This window comes from Gadus macrocephalus, chromosome 6 (genome assembly GCF_031168955.1).
Source record: "Gadus macrocephalus chromosome 6, ASM3116895v1".
In the NCBI taxonomy this organism is placed as follows: Eukaryota; Metazoa; Chordata; class Actinopteri; order Gadiformes; family Gadidae; genus Gadus; species Gadus macrocephalus.
In genome coordinates this window covers 16,660,097-16,682,471 of record NC_082387.1, presented here as the reverse complement: position 1 = coordinate 16,682,471, position 22,375 = coordinate 16,660,097, and the positions used below count along the sequence as shown (strand labels likewise).

Below are 22,375 nucleotides of genomic sequence, written 5' to 3'. Positions count from 1 at the left end.
AGTACGGAGAAGCAAACAGAAAAATTCTCTGTTGGCTATCAAAACAGAGGCATTAATCATCATTACGCACACACACACACACACACACAGACACACACACACACACACACACCGAGCATGGGTTGGCTTAAACGGGGGTGCCGTCGGGACTCGTCAAAGAGACACACGCTGACACCTCCGCGCAGCCATTACTGTTGCTGTCATAGCAACCAAGGTCAAGTGGTCCTACACTCTGGGTCTGTTGTCTGTGTGCGTGTGGTTGTGTGCGGGGTGCGTGCGTTGTTTGTGTGTGCACCCGTGCGTGCGTGCGTGCGTGCGTGCATGCGTGCGTGCGTGCGTGCGATTATGCGTGTGTCAGATCAGTAGGAGCAGGAGTTGAGTCTCTCTTCCAGAAGTGGTCGGATCTAATGAGCTCGTCTCTGTCGGGAAGACGTGCATAGAGACAACACAACAAGGCACTGGCTTCGGATACGCGGCTCTCATGCAACCGCAGAACTCGCCGGGACAACAAGCGGTGAATCAAGACAGGGAAATGGAGCAAAAAAAATAAAAGAAAGGCTCCAAATAATTAACTTCAAACTGATGCCTTCGGACAGCTGATTGTTTTAGCCTGAACCTACAGACCCCCACTCTGTTATTACTGCGCTCCGTGTATTTGTAGATACATCAACCTTAATGCGGTCCTTTTAAATCTGGACAGAGTTTGACCTCAGCTGTCAGGAGGTTTCTAATACCGGGGTGTGGGTGGGGAAACGGTTGAGCGGTAAGGATCAGCCCAAGGTCAACTTTCCAATGGTGGACAAGATTGCTTGTGAAGTGTTTGATCAGCAATAGCAATTATGAGACACTGGGTAAAGAAAGCATCCATCCCATTTAGTAATGTGGGATTGCGAATGCAGAATACGTAAGTGATGCAATCGTTGTTTCTTTAATTTTGTTTATTGCATGTTTGCTTACTGGCCAAAGGCAACATGAACCTACTATCCTTGGGACGAATAATCATTGTTTGTGTCAAAGCATCAACTGTCGACAACAGCCGTTTCATTTTCACATGAGATTGTATATGTTTTAGGTCTTCATTGAGTTTTCCATATTTCTAAAACCTCTTTTAACATTTGACGGAATGCTGCTCTTTCCATGGAGACGTCTCAGTGACATCTCTCTTGATGGAGGTTCCTGTCTCACACGGTGACTAGACACCCCCAACCGAGATAGACTCCAAACTTTGCAAGTGACATGTTTGACGCGAGGCCTTTTGAAGTATCAATCTCACGTCGGAGGGCTTTCGAGTTCCCCCCCCCTGCTAGTTCAACACTGTTCCCTGCTTAGACGACGAGGGATACTCCCGAATAGACTCCAAACACGGTCTGTGGTGTCTGTCAGACGTGCTGCGGTGTGTTCACCAGAGTGATGTCAGACATCATCGAGAGCTCGCTCCGGAAGCACACTTCTCAAACACGCTTCTCAAACACTCTGTACACAAAGGGGATCTCAACCCATACATTTGATCGCCAAATTATGCATCAAACCACACACACACACGCCGGCACGCAGACTGACACAAACATACACACACACAGACATGCACACACAAACCCAGCCCTACCCAGACAGTATGTGTCTGTGACTTGGGGCTGACTCGGGTCTGGCGGCTTTGATCCCATTGGCTGCAGACGGGGGTCCTTTTGTGGCCATACAAATCTCGAAGGCCTCGTAAAGTAACATCAAACAACTCGACAAATAGGATAGGAATCTGCACCCCCCACCCTACCCTGGCACACACACACTATCAATATCGAGTCCCACAGACATCAAGAGAGGGGGAGAGAAAGAGAGAGAGAGATAGAGAGGGGGTCTTTTAATTAAGCATGCCCTTGGCCCCCCTTGGGCAGTGCTAACAGGATGCATCCATCCATCCAAAAATAAAAAACACACATACAAACACAATCCTTCTTCCCTTTTCTTGCTCCTTTCGTTATTCTTGGTTCTCGCAGACATCGTACCCAATGGGGGATTAGTGTGTGTGTGTGTGTGTGTGTGTGTGTGTGTGTGTGTGTGTGTGTGTGTGTGTGTGTGTGTGTGTGTGTGTGTGTGTGGTACTCTTGATAAGTCTACGTCTCGGTTATGAATGAGATCATTAGCCTAACAAGGTCCTCTGGCAGCCACTATGTGCTCCTTCCGCACACCCTCTGTCCGACACTCCATCTTTATATGCGGACACCCTCCGACTAGACGTTTGTGGCAGTGGGAAGGGATTCCTCATGGTACCTAATGCAGCTACAATTAGAATGGATGCAGAGCTCACACAGAGCCCTCGGAGGGTCTCTGCCCCCGAATGCAAACCTTTAAAATGCTTTGTGCCTTCCTGTCGAGGGTGGACCAGATGATTCAGCGATGGCCTTGAGGTGGGCCAGGATTGTGTAATTCTTCTTAAGACTTAGTTTGGCAGACCCGTCGTTCTTTCCCCGTTTGCATGAAGTATTCAATTTTGCTGTACAATAAGACAATAAGGCCAAATGCTGTTGGCCTTATTGTTGTGTGCTGTAAGATATGAATAGAATAACTTCATTGTTGTATCATGTCTGTTTAGAATTATGAGATGTTTTGGTGCAATATGTTAATGCCCATTTAATTTTGGTTTATTTTGGTCTGTCAAATTAGTAAAGGGGGAAATATGTGTTTCTCCTAATTGCTTTTATACTGTTGAGAATGGAACATTGTCAACAATATGTTTAACCAAGGTGAGGTGCCCTGCATGTAAAACAGGAAAAGGTTACAAAAGTCATCCTATTAACCAAACCTGCAACTCATGACTGTATCCAATTGACTGAGTCTTAATTGTCTCTGACCAGTGTTTTGTTTTCAAACATTGCCATTTTCCACATGTCATTTTCATTTGCCCATCCGTCTGAACTGTTAATTGCTGGTGGAAAGAGGTAAAACTGAACTATTTTGAGCAATTGCAACTTTAGCAGCAACACATGCAAGCACAGAGGCACAGAGGCACAGAGACACACACACACACACACACACACACACACACACACACACACACACACACACACCTCTCTTTCACACACGCACTCTCTGACTTCTCCCTCTCTCACTACTATCTTCCAGAGGTTAAAGAAAGAAAGGGGAATGCCAAATGCCCTGAAGGTGTCAATCACTCCATTTCCTCCATCCGCTCCCACCATCTCCTCTTATTCCCTGGAAAAGCCTTCTACCTCCACAACGACTTTGGGAAGAGTGCACCGATTCAGCAGATGCACATAAATTCTGGGCCTCCTACTCCGTGGTTTGGTTGTGATCCACGGACGGCCGTGAGGCCAACTCTACACAAAGAGATGAGAGTCTGCTCTGAATTACAGGGCAAAGATCACGGCCACGGCTTAGTAAGGAATTGGTAAATTGCAGATCTCTTCGCTACATTTCAGTACCGCATTGTGCAAGTGTGTGTGCGTGCGTGTGTGCATGTGTGTGAGCGTGTGTTTGTGTGCTCGACGTGTGTGCGCGTGCGTGCGTGGGAGAATTTGCCTTAAGAATGAAAGCAAATTGTGGATATCTAAAAAGATATACACTGAATACAAACATATATACAACACACGACATTGCAGTGATATATCCGTGGATTCTTCTTCTGCCTCTCTGGAGGAAGCGAGGCACTAGCGACACTCCAGGCATCCACGACCGCCATCCCTGATCCTCCAAGCGGAGGAGGAAAGAAGTCAGCATGGGTGGAGCGCAGAGCGAGAACATCCATGGTTACGATTAAACGCCCAGGGAAGGAGTGACGACGCCGGGCACGGCGAGCGGGCCGGCCGCGTGCGACGCCTCACGGAGCCGCCGCTGTAACCCCAGCGCAGCCAGGCTCGCACATACACGCTCCAGGGCACGTCAAGGGGCCTATTCATTTTGTGAGCGTGTGTGTGCATGTGCATAGACTTGAACACACACACAAACACACATCTCTTTACATTAGCAGACAGACATCCAGTGATCAGTTAGAGCTGTCCTCGGGCTATTACTGGAGACAGCATGTTACAGATTGCAGCTGGTCTCTTGCCTTTACTCAACCTTGCTGTTTTACCCACTGCTCGCCTCTTATAGAGGAAGCGAATAATTAATAACTGGTATCATTCCAATAAAGCCATTAGCCATCAAGGCATTAGTTAAGCCTCTTACCCTCTCTCCCCCACCCTCTTCATTCACCATCTTTCTATTTTCCACCCCCCCCCATCAAATCTCTCTCTCTCGCTTTCTCCTTCTCTCCATCTCCCTATATCTCTAATTATCTCTAATAAATGGATTGCTTGAATGTAGGGTATTTTTTAAACTAAAATAAGTAATGAAAGCTATATATATACTATGAACACTATTGCCACGCCTCAATTATTTCCAAACATCAAATTGTGAATTACGTTGCGTTACACAATGTGAAGAAGTTATATTTGAAGTTCTAAAATAATCTGTAACACTTAATCATTGTTCAGCTAATCGTGTCTTTGTGGTTGTGAGGAATGCCAGCAAATTGTTGTAAACAACTTTTGTATTTCCCCTTGTCCTGAAATCGATGAAAAAACAGTTGTAATGGCAGACCCCTGAAAACAGCCTCGATCTCTCTTGCGTTCTAATAGTTACGTGTATTGATTCCGGAGGCTGGAGGTATTTATACCAGCGCAATATGGCCGTGAACAAAGAGCTGCTCAATTAAGACCTCATCCATTATTCACATCACGTTCATTTCCCCAACTATGTATGGACAGCCTTGAATTAAGACAGACGGACGAATGGACAGACCACAGAGATGAACGATTTGAATATTTATTATGTATTACGAGCAGTATAGCCAAAAGAGAAATGGGAAACAATTAACAAAAGGTGTGCTGATTCAGTCAGTGACTCTGCATGCTTCAAAACACACACACACACACACACACACACTGGACAGTATGTGAAAGTATACACACACTAATAGTCCACCCTATCATAGAGCTTTTAGGGATAAATTGCAGTCCCTGAGGGGAGTTTGCATGAAACCCTTAGAGCAGCGTTGGGACAAGCTTCCCAGAAGGACTGGGAGAGACGACTGTGCCAGTATCTGTGCTCTATTTCTGTACCCACGGGGGCCCCGGTTAACCGTACCACCGCCACATAGGGCAAGTTACCGCTACACTGCGTGTCCCAATCTAGCATCAAAAATCGCTACTTATTGTTGGAAGGATTGACATATTTCATGGATGCCCAGGGTGAAAGTCTGTCAGATTGACTTTCCTATGTATTTCCAAATTTCTTTTTTTATCCCCAAATGTATTTAAGGAGGTAAAGTAGGTTGACGGGCTATCGAAAGGTTGCTAGTTCAATACCTAGCTCCTCCTAGCGGAGTGTCAAGGTGTCCCTGAGCAAGACACCTAACCCTAACTGCTCCCGAAAAGCTGGCTGTTGCCTTGCATGATTTACAATGCCGTTGGTGTGTGAATTTGTGGATAAATGGCTGAATATAAGGCAATATTGTTGTTTGCTTTAAGTGGCCACTGGTCAGAAGACGATTAATAAATGTGGTTGAACTACCATGTGTATACCATTATGTTATTCTTATTCCAATTACACTTTGGAGGTCGATTTGGGTCTTTATGTGGACTGCAAAACAAAATAATTATTCTGAAAGCAAAAATTAGCTATTAAGGTTTTAACACACCAGAACAGATCTATTTTTGTCAATCAAATAATAATAATCAAGGTCAAAACCTTATGCATTACAATGAAAAGTAATTATAATTCAGAAAAAATAATTGCTTTAAAAGTTTTGAGAGCAAAGGACATGTATTTGAACACAAAAACAACCTTTTCGGCTGCATTTCCCCCCTTGGTCAGGCTGTGTAATGGTTTGCTCTTGGTGCCATTACTTCCTCTGCGTTTAGGCCATCCTATCAGGGTAAGATTTGTGTATCCTTGTTTGCAAACACAAATGAGATACTGAGACAAACAAAGCTGAAAAGTTTGAAGGACAAAAAAATTAGATGCAATCAAATATTACATAATCGAGATCAAAAGTATATGTATTTCAATTAAATTATTAATATTTCAAGCAAACACAATTGCTTTAAATATTTTCGACAGGGGAAAATAAGCTTAAATTCTGGATGCATATGGTTGTCTAATTGGTTTGATATCGATGACATCTACCGTGCGTTTGTGACGTAAAAGTTTATGGTTGCGAAGTAAAACATTTTGGTTGCAGAAACAAGTCAGTGAAAGCCTAATTAAGAAATAAGTCCACAAAAATACAATGGTTAGGATGACTTTTTTCCCTTTTTTACGTAAGTCAGTATGAGAAACAAAACGCATTTGCCTTTTTCCTTTCAAATGACTTTCTGTTGAAAAGTCTTCCCTCTCCCTCAGTGTATGAAGAAGTCACAGCGGAATGTAAAAAAAATATCAAAATTGATTAGGCCCATTAAATCACCACAAATTGGCATTCCCCCCTCCCCGATGTTCAGGGTCGGCCAACCCCCACAGCACAGTGGGTACGCCGCATGCCAGGCGGTGATGCAACGGCATCTGTTATATCTCAGATCCCGGTGCATGTGGGATTGTTCTTGAGTTACGGCCTGGGAAGGGGCCGCCGTGCTGAGCGGACGTTCCTTTAAAACAGCCGGCGTGAAGCAACAGGGAGAAAGTTTGAGGTAACACGTTTACAGTTTTGTGTTAACATCAGGCCATGGAAGCGGTGATTGCAGCCCTCCCACCCCAACCCCCCCACCACCCCCACCACCCCACCCCGCGCCCTCTTATCGCCCCTTAGGGCCTGACAAACCTCTTAGGCTGATCAATAATTCAAAATGCCTGCTCATAAAACTGTACATTTTGTCATGAGTTATGCAAGATGATGTTATATACCCATCAACGCTCCTTAAGCATTGTACACAGGATGGTCTTATGGCTGGCGGTCACATTTAAAAAAAAACAAAAAATATCATGAAATGGGTCTAGGTTTTATATGTTGTACAACTCGGATGACGACGCAACACACAATACAGATGCAAATTCTGAATAAAAAAGGGTGTTTAGGAGAAGCAGGCTATGTATGCGTAGCTTTTCAACTGTGCCCCTCTAATACAGGCTGGGAGTGTCTCTAATCAGACATCTGGGTCCAGCGAGATAACGCCCCAGGTTTGGGACCAAACTAAAACGCATTTGTCAAACTTTGGACGCCGGGTGATCTTTTCATTAAGAGAAGATCTGCACCCTGACATTTACAATGCCCGTTAAAATGAAGATGTATCACATATTTCACGAGGTGGCAAAAGAGACATCCATCTCACTCCTTGCCCAGTCACCGTCTCTCTCTCGGTCTGTCTCTCTCTCCCTTAATGAAATGGTGTCCAGTTAGAGGCTCACTAATTTCAAGCGCACTGCACCGTCAGCCAGTGAGAGGTATATGCTAATCCCCCGTTTTGAGGCCTGATGGAGTTTTTTTACGAGGAGCGATAAAAGTATTTTGGGGAAGCTCACTCTGTCAGGTTCAATTGCTCAGAGTGACGAATCAGGCAGAACAGTGATATCCCATCTGCTGTGTACACAGGATGCGCCTTAATGTGCATCCTGCTTTCATCCTTTTCAAAAGGATGAAAGCAGTCTATTTGATGCTCAATACATCCAATATTTGTTTGCGTGTGTGTTGGACAAATTAAACCAAAGCATGTTCATACACAGAAGAATGGACCGATCATCACTCATCCACTTCCACGCAATATTTACGATGTTTAGAAGAAAGAAGCACATGTTTTACACTATGAAATAAGAAAAAAGCTTTTCCCATTAGTTTATATTTCTCACACTACCCTCTTATATGAGGAATGCCTTTCAACCAGTTTTCACAGCTTAAATATATCCCATATAAAGTAGAAAAATCTTGTTTTGTGTGTGCTCTAGCCATAAATCACGCAAAACGTCCAACACGAGGAAGCTGTGAGAATTGATCTAACAGCTACCACACTACCAAGTCACTCTTACTCACTGTGACATGTCAAAGAAGACAGAGACGATGGCGTGCTAGGTTGGAGGAGATCATGCAGTAGAGAGGGAAAACAATGAGAGAATAAAACACATTTAAGCTTACCCCAGGGCCTGGCAGCACAATGTGACAATATCTCTAGTCACATTGGCTAACAGTACCGACTCAACCTTTAGCACATGCTGGCTAACCATGCCTCAGCCATTTCCCCCAGACCCCTCACCAGACCCCCGCCCTCTCCCCGCCTTCTACACCTCCTTAACCGCACCCCGAAAGCCTGCCGTCAGCATTTACTTCTTTATGAAAGGCTTTGATAGAAGCGTGATTTGCATGATTGCGTTTTCCATACCTAGCATGAATAGGCCAGCAGGGATGAATAGCTAATAGCCTATCAGAGTTAAGTAGCCATCTCAACTGGCCTTCACATTACAGCTCCTTCAATCGGCTAATGAAACAGCTCTGGCGCTCTCTGTCGTTGTCTATATCCCAGCAACAACACCCCCACCGCCAGCGCCCCTTCCTCCTGGATCATCAGGAGGATAACCAAGAGTATGACAATCAAGAAAATTGCATAATATTCTGAGACTGATGCCTCTGAAACTATTATATATGCTTTCTCAAAACGCTCGGGAAAATATAAAATTGGATGTTTTCATTGTCTCTCAGTTCATTATAAAGTTTGACAGAAAGACTTTTCTAGTCCAAACAACAACAATGCTTGTGCCATTTGTTTTGATACACTTGATCCATAGCCATACGAAACCCTTGCATAGGTTATTCTGGATGTGTTGTGCCTCTTGTATTAAACACCTGAAGCTGCTGTAGTGTAAGGGCCCTGCTCAGTCCTTGCACTGCCATATGGAGGGATCACTAGAAGGTTCAAACCACGACAAACATTGGACCCTTCTTTGATCTCCATTTTGGAGTGAGGTGAGGTGACGACTACATTTCTCTCTGTGCAGATTCTGGGCACCGCATTTCCAGGTTCCCACCAGCCGGTAACGCCATACGCCTTCCAAGTACTTCATCTGCAGATCTTTTCCCATCTGAACCTTGCACCTTGTGGTGGATTTGTCATGGTCCAAAGGTATTTCCATCTGGTGTACTCTCATGGGTACTGGGCCACCATGCAGTTTAAGTATTGCAAATCAAGAAGTTGGAACTGTACACCTGCAAAGAGAACACCCGTAATGACTTTTTATTTTACCCTAATCGCAACATTTCCAATGACCAAATACGACTATATGTGACACATTTCCTATTTAAAAAAATAACCACAGAGCCGTTCTCAGCATGGGCCTTATATCAGACCTGTGGCCGTGCATTTATCCATGTTCATGTGGTGTTTGTGTGTGGTCCGCAGAGAGAACAGGGCCCATTTGACTGCCTTTCGGTGCATACGTGCGCATTGCTGTGTGTTACAACAACCGCTTGACTGCTTTTCCCATCTGGCTGAGCCAAAGGAGCGAGGGAGGCAAAGCTTCATACCACAAGGTCAAAAGATCGAAACCACACTCTTTATTCATATTTTTTTTACCCTCCTCGGGTGATATCAAGCCCTTATTTTCCCCACCTTTTTTACTGCCTCCCGCAAGGCTGAATTTCCGTAATCTTCTGAATCTGCTGCCAATAGATTTCCCACCAGAGTTCCCACTCTTATTGAAGATTCAGCAGAGGAAACAGAAAGTACTCCCTACCCTGATGCAAATACACAAGACATACATACACACACATTCACTTACCCACATGCGCATGCAGCCACACAGATTCCCTTTCAAAGTGAAATGAAAAAAGATGTTTCACACACACACACACACACACACACACACACACAAACACACACACACACACACAGCTCTAGAGACCGTCTTTAATAGTATTTGGCTTCTAAGGGCCGGGACAGGGGCCTGGAGCAGAGCGGAGTTTAAATAGTGATCACTCTGAAGAAAAGTAGGAGCGCGCGAACCGGGGAAAAGGGGTCCAAGAACGGAGCATATAGGAGCCAACGAGAGAAGTAAAAGACGGTGGGGGGGGGGGGGGGGGAGCATAAGTATGCAGAGAAAGTGGAAGATAGTGAATGAGGAATAAATCAAAGATGCAAGAGGACAGCTGATGGCAAGTGTCGTCCAGTGAATAACAACCCAAAAAAAAAAGGTGGCTAGGAAGGGTAGGAGGCGGGAGGTGGGGGGGCGGGGGGGTTGGGAGGGAGAGAATGTATAAGTCTGAGCAAATAGTTATTACCAGTGTCTGAAGGGCGGAGGCGTGAGCTGAATAGACGGGGCTTTGAGGAGAGCCGCTTCCTGCGGTGATCGGGGAGCAGCGCTGTACGGCCCGGCAATCTGAGTAAGGCTTAGTGGCTAATGGAAGAGGACCCCTAAGAGCACAGGTCTGAGGTGGGGGGGGGGGGGGGCCGGAAGAAACACAAAAAATGACACGAAGGGGAAAGAACATGACAACGTAGGCATTTTAACATGCCCCGAGATCCGACCGCTTGAGAGCGTGGGCCGCTCCGACCGACTTCTTGTTCCGACATTTCCCTGTTCATCGGTGAAGTGTCAAAGCAAACACTTTGTCGGGCCCTGACATTAGATTTGGTCATTGCGAGATCATCACAACAAGTCCAAAAATGTCATCTGTGAGGATGTTACATGTTAAATCAAAATACTGAGGATGCATTTCACCGGGTCCTACGTTCTGGACCAGATGTCACAACGTCAATGAAGTGAACGAAAGACAGTAGTAAAAAAAAAAAAAAAACTTTTGAGGAATTCACTTGAAAGGACGTCTTTAGCCAGCACTTCTAATGCAGTCCTCATAGCACCATGGGTATAGACAAACGGCCTGGTGAACGCCTACCAACCCTAGAGTACCTGGAGCCCTGCCCTCCTTCTTCTCTGAAGGGGCAAACAAAAAGACTATTACTCAAAGCAGGAATCGATAGAGGATCACAACAGCTGCACTGCAGCGCAAGGTGTGTGTTCGGTCAGGGAAGTCCAGCCCTGTCCACCACAGCAGAGGCTGCACCAAACACCAGGCACTGCGAGCAATTATCTGAATGGGTTCTGCACCCATATGCGGTCTGTTGCTGAATCACACAGGAAAAGATTAATCCAAATGAAAGTCTGATGTGTGTGTATTAGCATAGAAAAGCGATCGCACACATGCATAACGGAAGAACATAAGGCGATACAGTAAGCATTACACGTATGGTGGATACAAATATTGTGCAGATGTGCAGATGTCCAGGCACGCGCACGCACACACATGCGCACACACACACACACACACACACAAATACACTCACCTCTTGAACAAGTCATTGAAGAAATCTGGGGACTTCTCAGCGCCAAAGCGGTTTGGGACCGAAATGAAATGTCATAAAGTTTTAAGAGGAAAGCATTGCTTCTTCCACAGAGTAACATGAGGTATCTCAAGGGTCTCTATGCATCATTATGTTCCAGCCCAACATTAAGTCACAGAATCAGATGGTGTCTCAAATCATGAGACCATATGCTATATCCTGGGCAAGAGAGAGCAAGAGTGAGAGAGAGTTGGCCTTAGCCAATGGGACTGAGTGTCATGAATGCGTGAATGTCTGTCTGTGTAAATATGTGACCGACATAAGTCTGTGTCAAACTATGAGCTGCATGCTCCTACCAGTGCTAATGTATAGTCTAATTCACTGAAGTACAACCACGATAATATAGTTAAACAAAGTAACGTTCAGAAGAGTGATGGATGCAGGCCAAAACACACAAAAAATGACCACGCTACACGCCAAAACAGCAGACGCACACAAACGCACGTGATGCGACACACACACCAATACATAGAGTAGGTGTGACAGTCAGCAGTATGTTGATTCCCTGGAGTCTCTAATATACACCTGGTGAACAACAATGGCTTCTAATAACTACAATTAAATCCCTGATTCAACCCCGTCGGGGAGCAGTGTTTAAAATACCAATTTCAAATAGTAAATCAGCCATGCAGCATTAAACCTTTCTCCACGCTTATCTCTGGAGACTTGTATACTAAATTACACAAAACACAGACACATACACACAGGTGTGAGCGCCAAACAGACACACACAGAGAGACACACACACACCGCAACGTTCCAGCAGCCCCCCTGGGTGTCTCCCCCCTGCCGTGATACGTATAATTCCCTTTCTTCTCCTTCAAATAAAAATTGACCACCTTCCTTTTATTTATTTCTCTTCGCCACCGAAAAAACCACTAGCGACTTTATTAATCAGTGCCTCGCTGCTCTGCATTAGCATAAAAGTGTTCCAGCGCTCAGAGTCCCTCCTAAGAAGGACGCAAACTCCTGATGCACAATTAGGCTTCTAAACAATGGAAGCTAATTACAGCGCAGGTAAAGTGCGACCTGCAGGGAGCCGCTGATCCGGGGGCTGGGGGTCCCAGCTGCGGAGCGCGTGGGACCCAGGCGGTGCCTGAACGGGAAATCAGTGAATTAATTTAGGCTGGCTTCATTAAACTCTGCTCCGCTGGCCCAGTGTGGAGCTCTTCCTCTGCCCCTCCCAGACCCCTTCCACCGGGGCCGTGGGGACGCGCCATTGGGGGTAAATCATCCCGGAAAGGAGGAGGGTGGGGGAGACGGATGGATGGTGCAAAAGGAGGAGAGAATGAAGGAGAGAAATGATGAAAGATAAAAGGAAAATGATGAACAGACAGACATACATGCAGGCTGACAGACTGCAAGAAAGAATTACATTTTTCAATAAACAATGAAAGAAAGACAGAGAGAGGGTGTGACAGACAGAAGACAGAAAGAAAGTAAATGTACAAGAGGAAGAAAGAGGAGGAGGGGACGTTGCGTCAGTGGGTAGTCGGGCATGGGATGAGCGGATGTGGTGAGAAAGCGCATCAATGCGTGGTGAACGTTCAAATTGATTATAATCAATTATAATAACAGTCGCAATTTCAAACTTACAATACGGTATGTAAACACAAATTAGCTGGAAACGTAGTGTGGTGCTCATTGTTTTGATTGTGTGCATGCTAATAATACCGAATCCGTATTTACATAATGAATCGCAGCAAAATAATCAGTGATAAAATGACAGATTGCATAATTGCATTGAGTAGTTTGGTCGATAATTTAAGTTGAATCGTTGTGAGATAAAAGGCTTGCACCCGAATAGAAAGGATACAAATAGAGGTGTGAGACAACGGAAAAAGCAGGAATCCGAGGAAACAAAGAAATAATGGATTTTAATTCAACAAAACTCTTGAAGAGCTTAGATATGACCCAGCAGGTAAAGCCATGTTTCCTAAGTGTCCATGCATGCCTTTGATGACAAAGGAATGATGGCTCTACAATCCTAGATCAATTTTCCTTTTTCTGACACATTGCGGTTAAAGTAACAATGAACAGATATAAACTGGTAAAAACTGGAACGTATAAACTGGTATTCAACCAGAGGCCAGAGGCCAGGTCTCCCTGTAGTGTGAAACAAGGGCAGGCTGGCCCCTAGGTCTCTTTACCATTTAGATTAAAACAGCATCTGTCTGACCCTCACTATGGATAACCATGACAGGCCACACCCCATACTGTGCCCTGGCTGTAAGCACAACCCACACCAAACCAGCAAACAAACACAACGTATACCTAAAAGTTTTCACAAGAACAAAAGAGGGGCACTTACTGACTAACAAGGAGCGGCAAATTAACATTTTTCACCTCCACATAATCCCACGTTATATTCCGATGATTACGGATGGCGCTTTTAGTTTTTGACACACATACCTCATATTGTTGAGAGAGTGCCGGGAAGCGCATTTTTACTGCAACAAGGTAAAATCTGTCAGGAATATAATATCTAATGGAGGCAAACAAATCATAATATTCTGAAGAAGGGTTGTGTTGACGGCTAGCTAAAAAGGCTGAACGAGTAAATTACTAATACAGACGCATCGGGCATCTTGATAAAAGAACCATCAGACACTCCATGGCGTCAGTCCTGCACATTGTCACACTCTCTGCCTTAGGTTCCTCAAGGGTGCGCATCGTCTTCAAGCCAACAGAGACTCAGAGCAAAGAGCATCTCTTTCTGAAAACATTACCTACTTGCTCTGCAGATCTCAAAGTTTGAGCGACTCAAATCACTTGAGCACATGGCCCATAGATCAATTGTCCAGGTCTTTGGAGGAGGACGGCTCATTCACATTAGTTTCCAACTCAAGTCGGAGAGCCTGGAACAGGACGCTCCAAATGGACGTTATTAGTGAGAGAGAGGGCGGGACTTCTGATAGAGGGATACCTGCGCTAAACCAATGACAATTAAACAGAGAGAGAGGGAGAAACTTCTGATGTAGGGATTTCCGTTTCTGATATATATTTTGGATTTTGCTTTGTTAATATATAAAACATGTATTCTCCTTGTCTTTGTTGTTATTCTTGTCAAGTTCCTCCGGGGATTGCGCACCGGCATGCACAGTCTGTAGAACACTGTAGCCCCAATTAGGACTTAACAAGCATTAGTCTCAGTTCACTACTCTGATGACCCTGTCTCCTATGTTGATCTAGGGCAAGGTACCAGTAGGCGGAGTCAGGAAACTTGTCAGCTGATGTGGTGCACTGGGCCAGTAGGGCCTGAGGGATCATAAGGTGTGCCACCATGCCATCAGTAAAGTAGCGTTCCCTTCACACACACACACAGGTTGAATTCTGGTCCTTCTGTTCTGTTGTGTTCAACCAACACACGTTCCATTCATATGCTACACACACCGCACGATTAAACAGTCTTTGGGTTACAGCATTATACTGTTTAATCAGAGTGAATTCAAACACTACTTTATTTATGGACTAAAATAATGTGAGGACTATGATAACAGAGCCTGCACCTAACGCTGCATATCCACAAAGGCTTTCAGAGACAAATATGGAGAGCTAATTTGTGCAATAAAGTGAAAATGCTGATCTTGTTAAAGTGCAATTTGACACGGGGTGAATTATTCATCGTTCTTAGAACAACCATCTCATTACATGCTCCTGATGACAGAGCTGTTGGTGGATAGAGGAGAATTATAAGGACGAAGAAGATGAGGGAACTGAGGATGAAGGGTGTGTTCTGTTTGTTTGCGGTGTCTGTGATACACAGTAAATTAGTACAATGCATAAATGCATCAATATGTCTCTTTTTTTAAATTACACAAATGGTCTGAGCCGAATATTAAAAGACAAATACTAATATTTAAAAAAGTGATTACGACAAAAGGATGGGAAATCGGAGAACAGTCTACCCACACTTAAAAATGGAAAGATGAAAAGGGTTGAGAAAGAAAATTGTACAATCACATCGTGTTTCAGTCGCCTTATCCTTGTTCTGGACATTTATACAAACCCTTTGGGTAGATACAACTACAGCAAAATCCAATCCAAAGATATTAATGTCTTCCATATCAATTCTAATGTCTCCCCTAATCATCTGCCAGACTGATTATTGTGTTAAATCTTCAGCCATTGCTTGGAAATAGCAGGACAGATTGTGAACATATCACTAGAAAACTTAATAAGAGGGAGGGAGTGATGTCATTGCAGGAAAACGAGACATTTATTTATTGCCATGGTTCAAGAGCCCTGGATTATGTTCAGAACCCATTTATGAGACACTTTTCAGATGGCCGTCTTTGTTCACACAGCAAGTGACAGTAATTCTAAATCAAATCTTTGTGCAATCCAAGTAATAATGTCACAAGTTTGCCTTCAATCATTTGAAATTAAAAACTTCTCCACTGTAGGACTGAACATAGTATTGAGACATTAGTAGTTCCTCAATAAGGAACAAGAACAACATTTACCACCAACGAGATGCTTCTTTAACTTGGTTCCCTGGCTCAGAACTCCTGGGTCAGGCAGCCAACTTATATTGTGCTGTGGTACGATGCCCGTGAGCAAGATATTAAGAAGCCAGACTGACTCTGCTTCCTCCCAGACCTCTCCCTGAAACTGAGTCAGAGTTACATTAACATTTCCTCGAAATGCGATCCACAAAGCATCAGGTCGTGAAACATATGGGGGCAAGCTACACAGAAAGAATCGACAGTGCAACAAAAGTAAGTGCAAGAAAAAATGAAGCAAAAAAAAAAATAATCCCCAAAACCCATAAAGAATCCGGTAGAGGCGGGATTGAGACGGGAAGTGTTTTTTTAAGAACATTTCCTTTAACATTTGATGATATAAAACGACGACTCAAGCAGGCTGAAGTGGCAGCCTCTTCAGGGGGAGGCGGGAGACGCCGAGGCGTGGCGGGCCGGCGGGCTCCCTGCCGCCGCGCTCTCCCGGATCCAGCTGTTCCGCCTTTCAATGCGTCTCAGCGCCGCGCCGCAAATGTCGCCTCTATCGGCGATGCAGATCGGGGGCGCTGGGGTCTGACGCCGCCATTACTCAAAATTAATAACCGTGGCAGCCTGTTTATCAGAGCACACTTTTCACCCGTGCCTGCCAGAAATAATCACCTCGGTGTTTGCGCGCGTGTGACTGAGAGCGAGAGTGGACGGACGAGACATGGTGGAGATGGCGAGGAAGAGGCAGAACGTGAGTTTGCGTGGTTGGTTGGAGGTTGAGGGGGGGGGGGGGGGGGGGGGGGGGGGGGCAGAAATGAATGAGAGATTGAGTGTAAACCCAAAAAAAAGAATAAGAGGAAGAAGAATACGAAGATGACAAGATGAAAGCGAAGAAGGCCGGAAAGAAAGTAATCAAGCAAAACAAGGAAATAACTAAATGGAACCCACGGTGATGACAGACAAGCCATTAAATGGCTGGGGGATCTGTTTTATGTGTAGGTGTGGCTCCTTCTTCGCTAATCACTCCTCCGCCATCAGACATTATTACTTTCTGCCTTGGCACCTTTAATTCCTTTCAGATTCTGCACACAAAGCAACACTATAGCTTCTTTTTTTTCTTCCCGCTACCTCCTCCTGTCTCTTGTGCATTCACTCTACTAAGCAGGACTTTAATCTCTGCTGACAGCGGAATCTGCTCCGACAAAGCAGAGCAAATAAAGGGAAAAGCCCCGGGTTTTTGATCTACGCGCCGCACTGAGCGCAGCGTCGAGACCCGCTCTGACTCCCAACAGCTGTATGGGAGGCAGAGCGGCGGAGAGAGACCGCCGCGGGAGAGAGAGACCGAGACAGAGAGAGAGTGGGAAGAGAGAGATAGTGAATGGGGGGAGGGAGGGAGAGAGGGGGGGAGGGGAGAGAGAGAGAGAGAGAGAGAGAGAGAGAGAGAGAGAGAGAGAGAGAGAGAGAGAGAGAGAGAGAGAGAGAGACACACACATACAGAGAGAGTAAGATGGAGAGGTCATCCCGGAAAGGAGGAGGGTGGGGGAGACGGATGGATGGTCTCACACACTCAGAGAGTGTGTGAGAGAGAAAGTTAGAGGATGAAAGACGGAGAGGGAGAGAGAACAAGAGAGACAGACAGAGGGAAAAGGGAGAATGGGTAGTCGTGTCTCGTCGACGGCAAACACAGCGCAAGTGCTGAGTGTGCCCTGTCTGGTCTGCGTTCATTCAGCCGCAGAGTGAGCGCGTTTGGATCCCTCAGCCCACGACAGCTGCCGTCTGCCGGCGGACACAATTCAGACCCGGGGATCCTTGTGACTTTGCGGTTCTGTGTGCAGCGCTCGCTCCAGCAACAACCACACACACTTTGACGTGTTCAAACCAAACAATATTCAAGCAGCACCTTGGTTATGGCTCGGATTGGACGAGGACGCAGCAAGACATGGCGCCCTGCTGTACATGAGGACGGAGTAGACAAGGACGGGCCCCAGGACAGCTGTCCTCAAGATTTGATCTGAGATGTCGGAATAAGAAAATGAAGGAAAACAGACCTAGAACAAGAACGAGACAAGGACAAATGTCCATCACTCCCGTGCTCACACGCAGCTGACATTTGTGTTGGCATTTACAAAACACCGGCAAACAGCAGGATACAAGAGGAAATGTTAAAACAGTGCTCTGGACAGTAATATAAGGGGTGACGTCCTAGTGTGGTTGCGCTCTGCGATTTGACACCTTAAACCACCTCCCCAGAGAGGGGTCCAGCACCTCTCCCACAGGTCTCTGATCTCTCCCACCGTTACACCACTATAATCAGGCCAACAGCTTTAAGCCCAAACCAATTTGTTTCTTGTTTTGGTTTTTTTTTCGTACAAAATGAGTTTCTGCCAGAGAGTGTTGTAACCACAAGACACCGGGCCGATAGACAGAGCGTGGGTAAATAGGAGAAAATGAAAAGTAATGGTCCGCATTCCACACATCCTGCACTGCAACCAATCAGGTTAGGGCAGCCAGTGGCTCTGCAACACATTATCGATCACGATGATGCATTATATTATCGGAGGGCTCTGGGGTTAAACTCTTTTCCAAGCATCGCTACAGCCGCCAGCTGGCTCGGTAGCACAGGCAGCTGTGAGCGGGCCCCTCGGCATGCAATCCATTCCTCCCGGGGCTCCGGATCGAAGCAGCAAGTGTTGTAGGTATGGGGTGCGTGTGCAAGACATCTTTCCGGGGCGGGGGGGAGCAAAATACACCCTTTGTTCTGGGTTATTAACAAACGTTGGGTCAGAGAACCCTCCAGCTCACCGCGCCCCCCACCCTTCCAGACATTTTTCATCAGTGTTTTTCATAGAGAGGGGAGAGAACAAATGTAGATGAGCCAAATTGGGCTGTGATTTGTTCATGGAGAAAGAAGCGAAGATTAAAGGGAGCGAGTGGCAATGGACGAGCTGCCTGAAATGAGAGATGAATTATGGAAAAAAGTAAAATTAGGGAGATAAAGAAACAACGAGAGAGAGGAGAGAGGATAGAGAGAGAGATGCCAGGATATGTAAATTTTTTCCATTTTCACAATACTTATAGCCATAAAAACTAAGTACTTACTCCAGCCCCAGTAGACATGAGTATGATATATGAAATATAATGGTTTTGCAACAAAATAATAATAATTTAAACTATAAATGTGAAAAACATCTGCGAAATCTGTTACATAGAAAGATTTTGAATATGAAAATAGATTTTGTGCTATCTTTGAACCTCCATTTTACACTTTGTTCTGAAAACAGAGAGCTGCCCTATTCCACTTTGATTCGGGGAATCTCACACTGCACTTTCAACAGCAATCATCCCAGGAGAAGATACCGAAAATAACATGGCTGCTGTTATTCACCAGAAAAACATCACTACCACTATCCCCCCCCCCCCCGGAAATGATGATGACCATAAATGGGCATCCTGCTGCCGCAATCAAAAAAAGGAAGTCCAAATTCGGTCATCAACATTAAACATCAAGATGCTGGTTTTTGTGTTATTTCTTACGGGTGGCTGGGTGAAAGGGAATATGGTTCAAAAGTGAAAGAGGGAAGAGGCCGAGGGACAAATAGTTCACCTCAGAGAAGAGAGCTGAGGGTCGAGGGAAACGGCCCAAGCTGTTGAACTCCCACTGCGCCTGCTGGCTCCACTAGCCCCTTGTTGAGGGACAAATTGATCCGGGAAATGAGGGGTAATTTCCCCTACCTGTTTACAGCATGTCATCTCTTAACCAATACCCCTTCACACCCACCTCTCCAACACAGTTGCCTTGGATAAAACACTCTGCTCCTCACGGTCTCGCGCACGCGCACACGCACACGCACACGCACACACACACACACACACACACGCTGTTCCAACCTCTGGTCTTCCTGCGTTCCCACAGCACACACACCTGCCCGGCTGTCCTCTCCGTTGGGTCCCACAGTGAGTGTGGTGAGGTATTAAAGCAGCCGTTTCCTAGACGGTATCAACATGGAGGCAGCATAGGGAGCAGCCAGTCGGGGGTGAGAGAGAGAGAGACAGCGAGAGAGAGAGAGAGCGAGAGAGAGAGAGCGAGAGAGGCAGGTGTTCAGTGGCTGTAACAATGTGGACCGGATCAAACAGAACTACCCAGAGTACCTGGGCACTGAAAGGGGGAGAGAGTTCAAGTGGGAAAGAGGGGGCGATGTAGAGAGCGATGTTGGGAGATGTAGAGAGAGAGTTTGAGAAAGGGGCAGAGCAGGTGGTACGTAGAGAGAGAAAGAGTGATGATACGAGTGAGAGGGGCAGAGAGAGATATAGAGAGATATAGGAAGAGAGAGATGTAGAAGTAGAGCAACAGAGAGCAACAGAGAGAGATGGAGAGAGGAAGAGAGAGAGAGATTGAATCTCGACGTCTCCCATCTGTCTGTCATGCCGCAGCTATTATGAAGCTCCTCTAATCTACCGCTCCACAGGGCGGGATACAAGCTTCTCATTGGACCACCTCAGACTGGGAGAGGTGTGGTCTGCCTGGGACCGGGGTGGATGAATGCAGGAGCTCCAGTGGGCTTGTGGATATGGTTGTGTATTATAATGGCGGCACAGAGACACTGGCAGTGGCGCTCTAATCCAATAACTCTACAAAACAGCCACATAAATCCAATGAGGAGCACATAAACTCCTCCTGCCCCAAAACATACAGAGTAAATACCATTATTATATCAATGCAGTCTCAAATCAATGCAGTGCTGTGTGTGCGATTATTTGCGTGCGAATGTGTGTGTGTGATTGCGTGTGTGCTTGTGTGTGCTTGTGTGTGTGTGTGTGTCTATTCAATGGGAAAAATGTATGCGTGTGCAGTGTTTCTATTTGGATACCTGTGTGTGTGTGTGTGTGTGTGTGTGTGTGTGTGTGTGTGTGTGTGTGTGTGTGTGTGTGTGTGTGTGTGTGTGTGTGTGAGTATTAGTGTGCGTGTGTGTGTGTGTGTATTAGTGTGCGTGTGCGTGTGCGTGTGTGTGTGTGTGTGTGTGTGTGCACGCACGCTCCCGATAAAAGCAAGGACTTGATAACACCAGGCACTCCACTGAGGATTCTCCAGACTCCATGCTTCTTCTGATTGAAGAGAGAGGCTGGGATGGTATTACCATAGCACATGGCAACAGTAAACTCAATAATCCACATGTGTGTAAGCACGCACGCACGCACGCACACACACACACACACACACACACACACATCCCTGCGTCCATTGTTGCTATGCACCGTGGCGAATCCAATATTGTGTTAACACTCGTAAGTCAGGATGGGAGGGCAGTCGGCTAGGAAGCCATAGCCACGGCCATAAATCAATAGATTAAACAGAAACATATGAATAAACCACCATACAATAAATACAAAAATATGTGGTTTACACTAGCCGTCACACGCGGGCCCTCTAGAGGGCCCTACCCCCCCGTGGTCCTGGCAGGGGAAGACGCTGTGACGGCCTCACAGTGAGCGAGCAGGGGCAGAGCCAGGGACTGAGAGGAATAGCTTCAGTTCTCCTTGTTGCAGCCTCTGTCATTTAGGCTGCCGATTGCCCTTGCCCTCCCAGTGTTTTGTGGGCTGTACAAAATGCATAGTATTTTTGTGTTCCTTTTTTCACACTCATTCTATGATTGAGTAATCGGCAATCAGCAATGTTGTCGTACTCTCGATCATCATTAGGTCTGCTAAAGCACACATGATTTTCTTCCGGTTTTTACCTTAAATTGGCTCAAGTTAAGGTCCTGACTTGCAATAATGTACGTGAACCTTACAAAGTTTGTGCTGGCACAAAAGGCATTTGAAGGGATAAACTCTCTCTCTGTGTGTGTGTGTGTGTGTGTGTGTGTGTGTGTGTGTGTGTGTGTGTGTGTGTGTGTGTGTGTGTGTGTGTGTGTGTGTGTGTGTGTGTGTGTGTGTGTGTGTGTGTGTGTGTGTGTGTGTGTGTACCTGTCATTGATGCTCCAGTTGAGGCAGAGGTTGAGTGAGCTGAGGTTGTGGCACTTCCTCACCACCTCCATCACCGTCTCATTGTTGAGCTCCGAGATGTGCCGCAGGTCCAGGATGCTCAGACTGCGGAGCTGTGCGGACACAGAGGGAGCAGAGGGGGAGCACGTTAGAGCCAGGGTGAAAGAGCACCAGTCAAAGACAAGATAGTCAAAATCGGAACGGAAATAAAAAGGAGTGCAAAGACGGGGGGGGGGGGGAAGTAGAACTCGTGGTAGTCGTGGTGGTGTTAGAATAGAAAGTAAAAGGGAGAGGAGGAACAAAACATTTTTTGGAGCAATGGAAAAACTTCTAATAAATGGACTGTGCAGCAGAATGCATTAATAATCCATGCATTCTCAAATGTACAACATTAAGCGACAAATGTGTTTTCGCATTATAAAAATAACTAGGAAAGTGTCCCTCGCCTGGGGCCAGTGGTGGAAGATGTGAGATGATCTTTTATCTTTTATTAATCCCTCCATCCATCCTGGATTCCTCTAAGGAACAGGATTTGATTAATCTTCCTGTAAAAGATATTCACTT

General features: G+C 45.8%; 1 protein-coding gene across 2 annotated transcripts in view; it reads right to left on the bottom strand.

Moving 5' to 3' along the window:
* The window catches only part of fbxl17 (F-box and leucine-rich repeat protein 17), a 193,357-nt gene that overhangs the window by 104,804 nt on the left and 66,178 nt on the right, over window positions 1-22,375 (bottom strand). For both annotated transcript variants that reach the window (XM_060054571.1, XM_060054570.1), the window contains exon 8: window positions 21,794-21,924. In XM_060054571.1, coding sequence (XP_059910554.1) covers window positions 21,794-21,924 — 131 coding nt within the window. The remainder of the gene's footprint in view (window positions 1-21,793; window positions 21,925-22,375) is intronic.